Source organism: Chlamydotis macqueenii, chromosome 11 (assembly GCF_036417535.1).
Source record: "Chlamydotis macqueenii isolate bChlMac1 chromosome 11, bChlMac1.mat, whole genome shotgun sequence".
Lineage (NCBI taxonomy): Eukaryota > Metazoa > Chordata > Aves > Otidiformes > Otididae > Chlamydotis > Chlamydotis macqueenii.
Genome location: NC_141566.1, coordinates 8302038 through 8318343, shown reverse-complemented (window position 1 = coordinate 8318343; position 16306 = coordinate 8302038). Strand labels below are relative to the sequence as shown.

The 16306-nt window shown below is 52.8% G+C and overlaps 1 protein-coding gene across 2 annotated transcripts in view; it reads right to left on the bottom strand.

The window, feature by feature from the left end:
* The window catches only part of CD99L2 (CD99 molecule like 2), a 31715-nt gene extending 18158 nt beyond the window's left edge, over positions 1 to 13557 (bottom strand). For both annotated transcript variants that reach the window (XR_015259732.1, XM_086756533.1), the window contains exon 1: positions 13352 to 13557. Coding sequence is in view for 1 of the 2 variants with exons in the window: in XM_086756533.1 (XP_086612659.1) it covers positions 13352 to 13409 (58 nt within the window). In the remaining variant the exon portion in view is untranslated. The remainder of the gene's footprint in view (positions 1 to 13351) is intronic.
* Between the last annotated feature and the right edge of the window lie 2749 nt (positions 13558 to 16306).

Below are 16306 nucleotides of genomic sequence, written 5' to 3'. Positions count from 1 at the left end.
GGCATCCCCCGGCCGGGGAGAGGCGTGCATGCAGCCCACGTGAAGGTTAGGAAAAGCGTCGACACAGGGAATCACCCGGCACAACCTTCCCTAGGAGCTGCAGCGCCTGGCCCAGCCCGTTTCCCAGGGCTTTCCCACCGCTGCACATGGCAAACAGAGATCTTTTTCCAGGGCACTTTAAACCCAGGAATCCCCTAGGCGTGGGCAAGGATTAATAACAGATTCCCAGTTAATTGAACCTGACAACATCTTTATTTCACGCAAAGGGTGTTATAGAGACATATTACACCTTATGGATCCATAAACGAGCGCTACCGTCAAAGGCACGCAAACTTACCTGCTCGCTCTGACACGTAAGAGCCGAACCTCTCCTCTTTAAATTCAGTTATTAAGCAGTAACAAACCCAGCACTTCACAGCCAGACGCTTAAAACCCAACCAGTGCTTGCTACACATCTTTACCTTGCAAACGCAGATTTTTGGGAGGCAGCGCTGCTGCTCCCTGCACTGGCTCATGCAAATCCCTTCGCTCCTGGGGCTCTGGTCCTGCTCCGCAATCACCGGAGGAGTGGATCTCCTGGGTTCCCACAGTCCGTCCTCCGATGGGAACCCGCGCGCAGCACGGAGTGTCTTTATATCATGGGTTTATACGCTCCCGGAAAAGCTGGGGCACGTTTCTACTTTCTAGAGCTCGCAAGCAGACTGCTGCCAAGTCACAGAGGTGTTTCTGTGATATGCGCTCAGTGATCAGGGTCATGCACGCCCGGACGTTCCACCTCCACGCTGCCTGCAACCTGTTACAGGACTGTAAAACCACTGATACACAAAATCACCCCCTGCCAGCTGCTTGGCATTGGGGAGCAGTTTGGGATCTTTGCCGGGGCTGAGGACTAGGCTGGTCTGGGGTTGTTTTTCCCCACCCTTGCACTGGGTCCTTGGAAAAATTCTTGTCTCTGGTTGCTGGGAGAAAAGGCACATCCCTTGGGAGGCGATTCAAGGCCTGCGTGCTGGCTGGCCAAGGGCACTGGAGCATCTGCAGGTCCATGGCAGGGGGGAAAATGGGCAAATGAGACGTGTTTTCCATATTTTTCCCTAATGCAACACTCAAACTGAGCCAGGACATCTTGCAGTACCTAACACGAATCCCCCAATGCCGGAGCAGGGAGGTGGGGGGACCCCAAGGCTGCAGCTGTGGTGGGTGGCGGCTGTAAAACAGAGGTGAGAGTTACGGCCGAGGCAGCGTCACAGGCTCCCCCACCTCTCGCCGACTTCCCTCGCCTTGCCGGGGTTTTTTTTTAATCAGAGCTGGCTGCTCTTTGAAGGTAGAAGGGTTTTGTGCCTTAATGTATTCTCTCCTCATTATTTTCTGTAGCAGGCAGCTCAAACGCGCAATTGTACTTGTCAGCTTTTTAGTTTTTACAATTACATATATATTCTAATTAAGCCCCACTGTTTGACAAAGCTTGAATTATAGTATCATAATTCACACCCAGCGTATTGCTGGGCCGTCTGCAGCACTCGGAGTGAGGTGTATTCCATTTTTAGCGCCAGCCCACGCATTTCTTTGTGCAATATATATGTGTTTAGCTTTCCTGGGAATTGCGAGCCCGCGATGGTACGAGATTGACAGCCCGGGAGATTACGGGAGAATGCAAAGCAGGTACAAGGGCAGCGGAAAGTAATTCAAACTGCCTGACTTCTATGCATCTACCTTAGGAGCGACGTGGCGGGCAGCGGGTGGCAGAGCAGGAGGAAAGCACGTGCCGAGGCAGCTGAAAGCACCTCCCCAGTGACCAACCTCATCCTTTTGTCTCTGAGTTACGGTGTCGGCACGTGCAGGTGGCTCCCTGTGCAGGGCACCCGCGGCTGCGCTGGCACCTCTGGGCAGGGCGCTGGGGATGGAGGGATTTGGGTGCGGGGCTGTGCCGTGCGGCTGGTGCTGGGCTGCATCCTTGCAGCAGCATTTCCTGCTGTCTCAGCAAAGACACAGCCCCAAAGGGCTGCCAGGAGCCAACGGCCACTCCTCCGCAGGCGCGGGTCTGCTCTGCGGCAGCACCGGGGTTCCCCAGGGACTTCACCAGGAGCGGGGGACGGCACTACGTCGCCGGCCAGAGCCAAGATCCTGGTCGGCACAGACCAGAGCTTCAGACTGGCTGATGCTCTCCACCACCACTGCCTGGGCGCCGGCCCCAGCTGCCTGCCAAACGCATGGGAAATGTACTTGCAAGAGCCAAGTTGCTTGCAAATCTCAAGTTCTTGCTGACAACTGAGACCAAAGTACTGTTCTATGTGCGTAGCTTCTCAGAGCTGGGGCATTACGGATGGAGGTGCGGGGGCAGCGCTGGTGGGCCAGGCAGGTAAGGACAGCTTCATTGCAGCTGGGCTTCTCTCCAGAGACGCGCCCAGGCTGTCTCCCACACACAGACCTCCTCCTGAAGTTAGTTCCATCTTGAAAAGCAGACCCTGAACTTCCTCCAGCTCCTCGTCCACTGCCAGGGAAGACAGGCTGCCCAGGGACATGCCCCTGCATAAGCATCCCTGTTGGGAGCCCGCGGGGGCGAGGGGATGCAGGGCTCTGCCAGGAAGCAAAGTAGGGGAGAAACTCAAGCCCCTGCACTCGCTGCGGCAGCAGGACCTAGGGATGACATCGGGGGTACATTGTCCCGGTCTGGGGCACAGCCAAGCGACAGCGGTGGGACACAGCCCCCCGGCTAGGATGGCCCCTGCTCCTTGCAGGGGACGAGGCAACGCTGCTGTCCTCATTCTCCATTCCCAGCGAAACATTTTGATTTCCAGAAGTACTAATCAAAATCACTCTTGATTATGGCAAAAACAACCTCTGCTGATTTTTTTTTTAATGCAATTAACAAGGGTATATGGTAATTCCAAGCAATCTTGCTCTTGAGATTAAAGGAAAGCCTGCCAGGAAGCACATGAATAAAGCTTTAAGATGATAATTTGCATAATGAAGACTTTCTCTTTGTGGAGGGACTAATGGTGGTTATGTTTGAAACCTATTAACGGAAATGCCGAACAGCCTCTGCTAAAGCCAGTGCGCTGCTGCCATGACCCGCATAGGTTTTGTCGCCCGCGCTGCCAGGGAACGTCGGGTCCCCAGCACCCCCAGTCTTGCCCTCTCCTTGGGCCACCCGAGTGGTGGGGTGAGCCAGGCCGGGCACAGCATGCCGGACGGGGCAGGATGCGCAGCACGGAAAGGCCACCACCCTGGTGAGCAGCGGAAGGCAAGTCCTCGCTGGGAGCTGCCCCGCCGGGCTCTGAACGCTCAAAGGACAGCGGTGTCCATCTGCCCCGCACCATGCCGAGGGCTGCCCGAAGGTCCAAACACATCTTCTCCCCACCTTGGGTGGAAGGACAGACCTCCAGGTTGTTCCCAAAGCACCTGAAGAAGCAGCGCTGCCCCACACCTCAAAGTGTTCCACAGCCCTGGGGAGCAGCCGGCAGCTCAGCTGCTGCCGCCGCAGCCGCGTTCCGCAGAGACCAGACAAAAAACACATCGGGGAGGAGTTTCTCATCTGCTGCCACCTCGCACAGCCTTTCTCACTCCTCCACAGCAAGATTTAAAACCCCAGAGGGAAGTGCCCTTGACTCCTCTTTCCCAACAGCCGCATCTGGTAACCAGCTCACAGAGAGCCCGTGGTATCGACCTGGTGTGCCTGCGTGGAAGCTGCGAGGAAACCTCGAAAGCTGAGAGCTAAGGACGGGTGCTGGCCTCTTCCTCCTGAATTGTGGCATGTGGGAGAAGCCCCTGCTCCAGACCTCCAGTCTGCAGGAGGGTGAGCTTTGCCAGCAGGATGCTCTTCCCCCAGCGCCGCCCTTCTCGGAGCGATGGCAGCTCCCACCACCAAATCCACCAGCATCCACCACCACCCACCCTCCATCGCCAAACCCACCAGCCTCCATCGCCAAACCCACCAGTCTCCACGACCACCCGAAGCGGCAGAAAGCACCCCCAAATCCAGAGGCGTTTCCCCATGCTAAACCCTAGTCCCAATTTTCTCCTTCATCCCAATGTTTCTCTTTCACCTGCTCTCAGTCTCACCCACTCAAACCAGTGGTGATGATTGTATTTCCATATTTTATTTAAAAAATTAGATGAGAAAGGCTATTAGCGGAGGGGCTCTGTTGCTGCCAGTTGATTTTGCTTTTCAAACCAGCGTGGGGCTGGCAGCTCGGAGGCTGCAGGACCATGGCAAAGGGGTCTTTCTCCACGTGCTTGGGGACTGGGACACAAAGCACCAAACTTGCTGTCGGAGGGAAACAAAGCATTTCCATGTGTTTGCTCTGCCAGTGTCAGCACGTCATCGTGTTAAAGCCGTGAGTGGGAAGAGGCTGCAAGCGCCAGCTGGCCCTGGGACGCCGCTGCTCTGCTAGAGATGGCCTAATCCTGGGGGTGACGCATCGAGCACCCATGGGCACCCACACCACATCTGTTTTTGGGGGGTGCCCAGCCCAGGACTGTGTGCAAGGTGGGGCGAGGGGCCCACGCCATGCATCATGTTGGGGGCTGTTACAGCTTAGAGTGAAAAGCAAAGCGCTATCAGAGCTACGAACGGCCTCACATCGGGGCTTCCCATGGCATGCCTTGGACCGGCAGCTGCTGACTGGGTCTGCCGCATCTCTGACTCCACAGCATCGTCCTCTCTCTGACCCCAGGCAAAACAAACATTTCACCAGGTCATCTTCCACCCCAGCACGGTCAGAAAGCAGGTAGCCCTGTTCTGGCAATACAAGATGCCAATCAAAACCGCTTTCTTCAGTATTAGCACCCAAAGCATTCAAAGTTTCCGAGGCTCTCTGACATCTCTGCACGCAGTGACGTTTTCTAAGCAACTTTAATAAGATAACCGCTCTTTGAGGTTTCTGTTAAAAAGCTCTCCACCACAGCCTTGCCAAAACCTGCTTTCAATTATCCCAGATCAATTGTATCAGGAGCAAAAGGCTGGAAGGTTTTTGAGTAAAAGTATTTAAGGTCCCTGCCTTTCTGGGGAGTGCTGGAGCCCAGCTGTGCCCATGACAAGGGCGGGATGGGCATCACTGCCCACCTCCCCGTGCCAGGGCTGGGCACAGGGACATTGTGGCCAGGGGCTAAGGAAGGCAGGGGGAGCTCTGCTGCTGAGCCTAGAAAGCAAATCTCTGACCCTCTCTGGGAAAATATCCTAGGTAACCCTCAATAATTCAAAGGCGCATCTGATGGAAAAGGGAGCCATTTCTTCTTTTCACTGTTTTGCTGTTTGTTTGTTTGTTTTTTTTAAGGAAGAACAATTTATTATACCTGAAGGGGGAAAGGATGTGGACAGCATAATTTTTATTATTCCCACACCCAACCATTTTGCAAGTAGCAGAGGGGAAATTAGCACTGACCCCACTGCACCGGTTAGGGAATGGTTAAAGGTGACTTTCTCAGGTCATGGAAAAACCAACAGTGTCACCCCGGATTTGGGTTTATCCCCCTCCAGATGGAAAGTGCAGGGGTCCACCCAGAAACACGACAAAATATGTTCACATTAGCCACTTGATTTCTGCTTACACATTAAGTAACGACTACGAATTTGCCCAGGGCCAAAGACGCCTGTTTATCAACCAGACAACAAATTGTGGCATGAAAGCACTGTGTTCATAACCCAGCACAGAACAACTGATGACAAAGGCAGTGACGCAGGAGCCCAGAGAAAACTGAAGCAGGAGATTAAATGCTTATCACCTGATTCCCGATGGAAAGAGATTGCTCTCATCAGATAAAGATCAAGAGAAGCTGCTGTAGTTAAAAGTAGGTAAATAGGGAATTACACGGTAAAAATGCTGGTTCATCACTTGGGATGTGCTGCTCCTGTCGTACCGTGCTATTTAAAATCAGAAGCGGAGCGGTAGTGGAAATGAAGACTTGGGCGATGCTGACAGATGGAGCGAGGCCCTGGGAGAGCTGGGGGGGGGTTACAGCCCTCTCTTCCGGCTGAAGACATTTATCTGTCCCCTGTCACCGCAGCCTGCAATGCAGGGCTCCTGCCCAGCTGCTGCAGCACAGCGCCTGCAACTGCCTGCTTGCCTTTCCACAGCACCTCACCCTGCAAATGCTGGGTACCCGGAGCAGGGCGGGGAGTTGTTTAGGATCCAGCCTCTCCTGCTCGCTGTCTGAACCCTCCTCACGTCCAGTGTGCTAGGACGCACAGCGCTCGCCCGGCCATGTTCCCTCTCCCTGGAGCACCACAGACCTGGGTGATGCTGCCAAGGGACGGCACCAGCCTCCTGCAGAAAGGGGCTTCCAGCACGGGGAGACAACAGGATAGGGGGCTGCAAAGCCTTCCCCCCCCCCCCCCCCCCCCCCCCCAAGTAGGAAGCAGCAGAGAGATCTGCTGGAGGTAATTTTGAGCAGGTGGGGCAGGAACGGGCAGTGATTTTTAAGCACCAGCTGGGCCAGGCCCCCCCCACCCAGCCCAGTAGCTGCAAGCACACCCCTCTTGGCTCACCCCTGGCAAGGGAAGCTGCTGGTCCAGCCTGCGGTAGGAAGCCGTGCCACATCCCTCAGCCTTTGCACCAGCTTGTTTTCAAGAAGGTGAGTTTGGCTCCTTGCTTTCATAGAGGAGTTCAGAGAAGTCTCCTGAGAAGCAAAGTTTGGGGTGTGTATCTGCTCCCTGCTGCTTCCCACGCCCAGCACAGGCTGCGTCTGCAACTGGGGAGGTAAAGCCAGCTTCACCCAGCGCCTGCCACTCACATCGGGCTGCTGAGCGTGCACCGTGTTCCCATCGCCTCCCAAATGCGCCGCTAGGAGCCAGAAGCGGAATCCTGTTACGCAGGTGGGAAAGGTCTGCTGAAATACTTCTGTGCCAGGGGAAAAGTGTTTCTGTTAAGTCAATGACAACTTATCAGGACAAATTCTGAAAGTTTTTGGTACAGAATTTAATGGTTTTTTTTAAAGACATACTTCATGACTATAATTTAAAATGTAATTTTTTAAGTCAGGAAAGACAGCTGTTTAACCCTGAGATAAAAAATTCTCCAGATGAAGGAGGTGCACAGCTACCTGGTTTCGCCTCCCATCGCAAGGGCAACAGGTGCCTTATAACCAGCGCGCCGTTTGCTATTGATGCAGCAAGAAATAATTTAAACATAAAAATAGGAGCTCACTGAGCTCAAAGAGAAATCCACCAACAGGTCTCTCATTCTCTCTGACCCTAATTGTGGAGGAAATAGCACCAACAGTTATAAAACCGACTGTTCATAAACTGTTACTTTAATTCAAGTGTTATGGCTCTGAGATTTCCTCTACAAAAGTATCTAAATCGTTCACTCAGTTAAGACTGTAAATATCAAAAGAAAAAAGAGGAACAGACCTTGTTTTTTTTTTTCAAATATATGCTATAACCTCACTGAGAAATGCTCTATTTTCTGCATAAGGCTAAAGACATGTATTGGGATCTGTGTGCATTTTTAAAAACACACGTGGGGTCAAAGCTTAGTGCTGTCCTACAGATTTCTGGAAATAAGGAATTCTGGTTTCCTAGCAAAAAAAAAAAAAACATACAAACTGCATGGCATCCGCTCAGCATTTCTGACAGTGCGTGAGACAGTCTGTCACCAGCAGCAGCAGCTGATGCCCAGCGAGCGGGGCCAGGCTGAACCCAGCTGAAGCAGCTGGGTTAGAAACCAGCCTGTTTCTGGGCCAGAAAGCAGGGCTTTGCCTGGGAGTGAGGGGGATGCTCAGGGCAGGCTTGCACCAGCTGGAAGGCATCACCTGAGATGGTTTGGCTTATGGGGGCTGCAACCTCTTGAGCTCGGTGCTGCGTTGGCATCACGTTGCATGGGGATTTCTCTGGCCAAAAGTACTTCCAGGGTGGGAAAATGTGGTGGGCAAGGGGGAAGTTTCACCAATTCTTGGTCTTTCTACCTCTTCACGGCGTGAGAGCGTACCCCAAGGTATGTTCAGGTTCAGTAGTGAAAATTACGCAAATCTCCGAGACAAGTGCTATGTACCAGATGGCAGGATGGGACCTGGGGAGGTTTCTACTCCAAATGAAGGAGACAGAGTCTGGCATTAGCTTTGCTCAGACCACATGGTCTGGAAAGATGACCCAAGTCCTGCAGTAGTTGGGACATCGGAATGGAGGTGTCTAGTCATCACAGAAACACGTGCTCCACCAAGCTGCTTGTCTTCATCCCCCCCATACAAGGATCTGATACAGAGACAGAGACTTTTCCCTAAGCTCCCACCCCTAAAAGCACACGTTTGGCAGCAGACAATGTTCTATGGTCACAGACTAATGTGCTGTTCAAAATCTTATTACATATCTCATGTCCCTTCTGCAGCACAAGCACCTCCTTTGTCACCCACAGCTGAGGCTGGAAACCTCTTCTGCTTCTTTAGCTTTTGCCTCCCACCCTCCCGGAGCCCGCGCTGCAGTCACCCCTGAACACACAACCAGGAGCAAGACTTCAGTCAGATTCTTCCAACTTTGTCAAGTTCTTGCCATCTCAATTTCTTTGTGCGCAGCCAAAGAGAGCATTCATTTCAAAGGGCAAGCAAAACGCTGAGCAATTCTCTCTTCCCAGCACTTTGTTCACTGGAGACAGCCTCTCGCCAGCCACACCGTCTCTCGCCCGTGGAGCCTCCCAACAGCAGAACGATGCTGTTTGCAGCGTCCCTCCTCCCTGCCTGAGCCGCCACCTCCAAAATCTTGCCAATGCCTCTGGTTTTGCTTTCTTTGGCTTTTCTATACGTACATGCCATGCCAGCACTGAATCCCTACAGCAGACCTGGCCCACTCCTTCCCCAAAAGCGCTGCTCATGTGGTTGGGTGTCTGGGGAAGAGGCGCTTGCACGCAGCATCAGCTTCCTGCCTGTGGCCCTGCTACTCCTACCGCAGTAATTTTCTGTGTTTCTCAGACAAGGTTGGAAAGCAATGAAAAAAGGATTCTGGAGTAACTACAAGAGTTTTGTAAATCTGTATTAGCATTAGCTCTATCCACATCGCACCAGTATGCTGAGCTTTCAGAAGATCAAAACCAAACCTGACCCCGTGTGGCTCAGCTGAAATCCCTGCAAGTGCAAAAAAAAAGCGTTTTCCTCTCGCTTTGCGACGGCTAACGCGTTCTTGTGCTCACATCCCAAATCACAGCTAGTGACTCCAGCATCTGGATCCCCAACTTTGAAGTTTCCTTTTCCAAAAAAGTTCTTTCATGTTCTGCGTTTTGATGTGCCACGTTCATCTTCTCCCATTTTCCTCTTTTCAAGTTCTTCCACCAATTGTGAATTATACCAGTCCGTCAGATTACAAAGGAATTACCGCAAAGGTTTTCTCTTTGCCATCAGCGCTATGTAGTTTATTAAACATATGTTTTGTTATTGGAGTGGCTTCAGAAGCACTGTCTAATAAAACCTCAGTTTTTCCTTTAGTTAATTGTAAAGTCAATGCCTTAAACCTCCAGGAGATATTTTTTCAAGGAGAAACAAATTTGGTTTTAGACCAAGCAGTCCTAAAAGTTTATTCTAGTCAACACTAGAGATCAATAGACTCTCTGTTTTATTTGCTTTAAGGGCTGAAATAGTTGCAACAGATGTAAGGAAAAAAATCACTTTTTTGTAGAGGGAAAAAACCCCAAGAGTTAAAGGGCCATATCCAAGCATAGATATCACTAGGCTGGCAGAAGAAAAAGTTATTAAATACAAGTAGAAGTATGGAAATTAATTATTTCCAAAGCTATGTACATAAATATCCGGGCATGGCACATTTAATTAATGCATATTTGTTGAAAGATCAGAGATAATTTGTAAGAAAACCAATTTAGCTTCTCCCGCTTTGTCATACGTGCTAAAGACACCATCAAAGTAAAATTATTCTTTAAATGTATTACTTTGACTTGCTGCCGATACCTAGTAATTGTAAATTTAATAACATTATAATGTATTATAACTAAGATTTTTCGTGCAGGTAAACGCTTTACACAATGCTGCTATTTCCTCCAGTTTCAACAGCATTTGCTTCTACTCCGAATAATTCCTCCCTGCAACTCTCCCGGCACAACCGTGGCGAGTGATGGATGCAGCGCTGGTGAGTCAGCTGGCACCAGCACTCCCTTTTCTGCCAGCTGCATTCACCACTGTCCATGGCAAAGCAGAGCCTGGACACCTGGAAGAACACCTGGAAAAGAGCTGGTTCCTTTCTGCTTTCTCCATGCCCTCGGCTGGGCACCGTTGTGCAGATACTGTGCAGAGGAGCCGCCTGCAGTGACTGCAGCCATCTGTGCAACAGTTATAAATAGCTAATTACACTGACTAATATTACTTTCACATTTAAGTAATTATTGTAATTGCTGGTGGGATATTGTAGTCACACTCGAAAGGAGAGGTGATCTGTGAGACGCTGTCTATTAAGACACGGGACGACAACACGAAGAGTCGCCCATCACTGCTGTTACGGCAACTTTGGAGGACGTGCCCAACTATTCTTATTGCTGGTCTGGAATCACAAAGTTTTTCTTCCAGCTTTTCTCACACAAAGTGAAGCATAAAATCTGGACGTGCCACTTCTGCCCGGCCTGTAAGAGGTAACCTTGTGCTCCCTGCAAGAACACTGATCTCAGATGTCAAATTTGCAGTCTCTTCACGAAAACACATCAGTGCATTCCTGCCTGGCTTACCAGGAGAGTGACGACAGGAGAGGGGAGAAAAAACTGGAAAGTTTCTTGTTTGACTGTTTTCCTTAGCACTTTGCATAAACATGTGGCTAACCCTGGATGACTCAAACAACTACTATATGGAAAAGCCACGGATCTGTGCATTTGAAATATTATGCTGCTCCGGCTGCAGCGATAAGGCTTTGCAGGGCGTTTGGTTTCCTCAGCCACCTCAAAATACTGTAATGCTTCTGCCCCCCACTGCACTGTGGGAATACGCCAGAGTTTAGCAGCACTGGGAAATGGCTTGGTGCCCTGCGAGCAATTCCGAATTCCAGCACTGCACCCACGGCCAGACAGGGGGTGAGGGCAGAGGGAGAGTGGCAGCTCGGAGGCACGTCTGTGTCCGATAGCCCACCGGGTGCTGAAGTGCATAGCCACGTATGAAGGGAAACACAGTGGAATTTGACCAAAAAGAAACCTAAAACCTAACATATTTTTTCAATTAAGAAGTGGGGTTTTGTTCCTGCTTTACTGGGCAGCCACAGCCAAGAGGCACCTTATTCTTGTGTCAACGGTGGATCCAGACCGCAGCTGCAGGAATCATGCTAGGTACTGATTTTGTTGTCTAGTTTGCTGTTCTTGGTAATTTGCAAACCTCCAAGCTTGCAAGAGACTGGGCTGCACGCAACCCACCATCGGCAGCACTGGAAAGATTGCTTCAGAACAAGAAGCCAGAAAAAAAAAAAAAGCCAGTGAATAGAGGCAACGAAAAATTTGATTGCTATTGCTACTGTACTGAGGAGCTGGGGCAGAAAGCCCTGCCTCAGAAACCCACTTCCCTACCACCACCTGATATTTTCCTGTGGGCACGGGATGACGGCAGGGAGGCCTCCCTGGTACCCGAAAAGACAGTTCAGCTCTCCGAGCCTCTGCCAGGGAGCTGGCAAACCTGCCCCAAAACGTTTGGGAGCAAGATGGAAGGAGGAGCAGGCACTCAACCTGTGGGTCAGGAGAGCCACTACCAAAATACCGGGGAAGGAACCGGAGGCCACGTGAAAAGGCTGAAGCTGTGCACCAGTACCTCGTCTCTACGTGTCCGGTGCTGGCAGGGCAGAAGAGGCTGCAAGTGCAGAGCCCGCTTACCTTTATGCAGTTATTTCCAGGGAGAGGCAGCTCAGACAGGAGCTGAACTTAATGTTGTTCAATTACCTGTGAAGCCTTACGCTGGCAGGAATGATTTATGAACGTTTCAGTGAAATTCATTTTGATACAAACAGAGTCAAGGATATTTAAGAGCTGGGCCCTGCAGCCCAGCTCTCCACAATGAAAGAAAACAGCATTTTTCTTTGCCCACGTTGCAAACACAGAATGCAAATGGCTTGACTGCTGACTAATCAGATTTTTTTTTTTTAATTTTAATCTGAAATCAGGACTTTATGCACAGTCTCTCTGCCTGTCAAACAGATATCCACCCCTTAAAAAGGCAGCCACTAAACTGGTGAGCATAAGCAACTCCGTACCACGCTGTTACCCCTCCACGTGCAGGAGCAAGTAAGCACCTCACCCAAACAGAGACTAACTCCAGGCTGACTCAGGCTAAACCTAATCTCTTCCAACTGCAAAAGCTGCCCCGAGCACTCTTCGGTTTGATGCTAATACCTTCTAACCAGTCTGTGTCTGATGCGTGCCTCCTAGCTAACACTGGGGTTTTTTTAGGAAAACTTTCCCCAGGCCTTTTACATAACTGCTGTCTATTTTCTCTGTACAACCTTTAAGAGGCCTTTTTTCCTATTCAAACAAACAAACAGTTTTTTAAGAGTACCTTTTTTTTAAGGAAACAAACACAAAACTGTGGTAAGCTTTGCATTGATTTTAATTCTCCCCATCCCAAAAAAAAAAGCTTTTTTTTTTCCTTATCTTCCTAGTCACTGTCCAGCTGGGCCTGATTCCTGGGTTAGACTATTCTGATCTGCAGAAATAGCAGCGGGACTGAAAAAAAAGAGCGAGAATACACCCAGCGGCCCGAGAAATTTGGGTCACACAGAGAATCCCTAATCCAACAGCTCAGTATGCAGAGGGACAAAACCAAACTCCTTTCACGACGGCTCCGTGACCCCTCCCGTCTGGGACTGTCCCGGTCGCAGGCTGCGACCCAGCTTTACACCTGCGGCATCGCACGTTTTGTTTAAACGTGGTCGCGACGCCTCATCACAAAGAGGCACCGGCTGCACCCGGAGAGGCTCCGATCACCAGGACCGTCATCTCACGGCGGGTCTGGAGCCGTCACATCCGTCACACACCTGTGCGGGAGCATCCCCGGCCGCCGGGAGCGGGGGGGAGAAGGGACGGGCGCTACCGGGGGGCGGTGCGAGCCCAGGCCTGGGGGCCCCGGGGGCAGAGCGGGGCTGACTGGGCAATGGCTTCGCCCGGGCCCTGCTGCACGGGCTGGCGTCCCGCCAGCCGCTGCGGTGTCGGGGGGTTCTGCGCAGGGTGGGGCCCAGGGGGGGTGGGGGTGCAGCCCCCCCCTCCCCCGCATATGCCCCTAGGGGACCCTCCTCGGGGGTGCACGCCCGCCCCCCCTTTCCACCCCGGCGCCGCGATCATGCGCAAAACCGCGCCGCGCCCCGCGGAACATCCCCCACTCCTCGCCCCCCATCCCCCGGGGGGGCCGCCCCCCTCCAGCTGCCGCCCCGCGGTGCCGGCGGCCGGGCCGCCCCTACCTGCGCCCAGCAGCGCGGCGAAGGCGAGGAGGAGCCCCAGGAGGCGGCGGCCGGCCATGTCGCGGCGGGGCTGGGCGTCTGCCGCCGGCACGGCCGCTCCCTCCGACGGGGCGGGACCGGGCGGGGCGAGGCGGGGCGGGCACACGAATGAAGCCGCCCCCGCTGCTACCAGGCTCCGCTTTCACCCCGCCCCGGCCCCCTCCGCGATGAGGAGCGCGTCCGAGGCTGCGGCCTGCGGGGGTGTGGGCGCCGGCACCGGCGGCTGCTGTGCTGGGCAGTTCCGTTCCGTGCCCGCCTCTTCCCGTGGCGGTGAACAGGCCTTCCTGTCAGCCTGGCTGCTATCCGCCCGCCGGGCCTGTGCCCTGCCTCAGCCCCGCGTTTTACTCGCCGTGAACGGGGAGACTCCGCGCTGCAAATGGCGACGAGGAGACGGGCGGGAGACTGGGGCAGGGGGGGGGGGGGGGGGGTTGCTGCTGCTGCCCGGTGCCGCGCGCTGGAGCAGCGGGCGGGAAATGGTCGGGCGGGCAGGGGACACCCCCCCCCCCCCCCATCTCGCCCCCCAAAAAAAACCCGGGAGCTGCGGTGGTGCCGTGGATGCCCTACCCCGCTCCCGGGAATGGGCCCCGCCGAAGGGCGGGGGAGGGAGGTGCTGCCATTCCGCGCTGTAATGCCCGGTTTTTAATGGGGAGGTTGGGGAGCCGTGGAAATATTGGCTGGAGGCGACCTCTGGAGGTCTCCAGCCCAAAAGCCCCCCTCGGAGCAGGACCCATGGACGGCGGGGCGGGGCACGGCAGCCGTGGCCGTGTCTGGTGGGGAGTTGAAAAACCTCCGGAGCTGGAGGCTCCCCCACCTCCCCGGGTGACTGCCCGCAGTGCTGCCCCCCCATCCAGCGGAGGAGATTCCCCGGGGCCCGGCCTGACCCCCTCCCAACCTCTTCTGCCATCACCCCCCGTTGTGTCACCTGCCGCTGCCAAGAAGAGTTTGGCTCCGTCATCTTAATAACTGCTCGTAGGGACCTGTAATCTTTGTTGTGTTTGTAGCTTGTTTCACTACAGAAAAGGGAGTGACGATGCAGCCTATATTTGGGAGGAATTTCTGAAGCCTTAGTGGGGGCTGAAGCCCAAAGAAGTGTCTGGGTTGTCCTCGTCCCACCCTCCCCTGCAGCAGTTGGGTGATACCGGCTGTGCCGGTCGGGTCCTGGGACAGCCTTGGGTCCATCCACACAGTGCTGTTTGTGCTTGGTGGGAGCATCACTTGGAAAGACAGCGAGAAAACAGATGGTTTAGAAGTGCCCGAGTTGAAGGATGTGGTGGGATGGCAGGGGGAGGGATGCTCTACTGCTGGTTTTCGTCTATAGCCACGCAGAAGATTGCAGGCTCCCTGGCTCCCAGCGCCTTACCTTCCACAAAGCTTCTGGGGGGAAGGTCTCCAAAACTCACACCAGAGCGGGTTTCAGTGAGTCAGCGCAGTTTGGCGTGCTCGTATCGTGCCATCGGAGTTGCAGACACTTCTGTACTGTGCAGTTCTCTCCGCTGCTGCAGCAACTTACGGGAGTAAGGGGGGTCCCAGATTACAGAGAAGCAAAGCTGGAGAAGATGCAGTTCAGCTGCTACGCGAAGCTGTCCGCGCATTCACAGTATTGCCTCTCTTCCTATTTATACGTCCCATTCCAGTCCCACGAAAGAAAACTAGCATGACATCTTTTGTGCCTTCCCAGTCTGGTTCCCCAGTAACCTCTCCATCAGCTATTTGCATTTCAATGGTTTTCCAAGCCCTCTGGTAATTGGGGGAGGAGGTGGGTAAAAAGGCTATTATGTACAGTTAGATCAGCTTTAGCAAGCCTGAAGGCATGAGAGAGCATTGCTGCAGCTGATGCAACCCGTGGCAGTATATTGTTTGCCGTTCTGTGCGAGCCTGGGGTGCGCACCGATGCTTGCGAGTTGATTCATAATTACAAGAAATGTCTGAATGTAGCGTTTAATTGGCAGGAGGGCAGCGACAGTGCTGCGCTCTGAAGCTGGAGGGAAATAGGGCAGTATGAACTGGAGAATTCGTGGTGGAGCCACTCCTCTGGTGTGCGATGGGTGCAAGTGGTGACTTTAAGGGAGGCCGAGCCCAAGGCAGCTGGAGAGCCTGGGGACCAGCCAGCGAGTGACTCAGCATCGCCTGACCCGTGCCCGGGAGACCAGGCTATTCTTGGTACAGTGTGTTTTTAACACAGGCAGCCCAGGCTTAAATGATTCCAGTTGCTCCGCAGAGGATGCGCCTGTGCCGGGGCTGCAGCCTCGCACATGTTGTGGTGTCCAGGGCTGCAGTGCTGTCTTCCCGTTGGACTGCTTTCCTCCGAGCTCGAGGGGGCTACGACCTTTTCATTTTCTTCTCTTGAGCTACATTAAAGCTGTAATTCTTAAATACCGGAATTAACAGCCATCGGAGAAACTTTCAGTGGGAAAATGTACTTGCTTCCCATTGTTTTTAACAGGTATCATGCTTAACTCTTCTTGCTGCCTTTGAAAATCCTCTCCCTGGGCTTAGCATGCTTCTGTCTATCTGAACAAAACTAAGTTTAAAAGGAAGGGGAAATGCTGATCAGGAGAGGTAATGCTGGGTCAGACAAAAATCTGATTTAGAATCTTTTTCTTCCTAAATCTATTGAAATAATTTAGCAGGCTCAGAACATGTAATGCTTTAGATCTCCAAGCCCCTTGCAGGCACTAATCAATTACCCTTGATAAGTGATGGACACATAAAAAGCATTAATTTAGCTGCTGCTGAAGTGCTGCTGTTTTAAAAGCAGAATGAGCTGTCATGTAGCAATGCATAGCCTTGCCACACAGTTATCTGTGATGGAAAATGAAAATGCTATACACAATTTAAAATGAGCAATTTCGGAGGCTGAATTACATTTCCACCTGTGTCCATCTCCTGCCTGAGGTATTGTTGTTTTATGGCCCA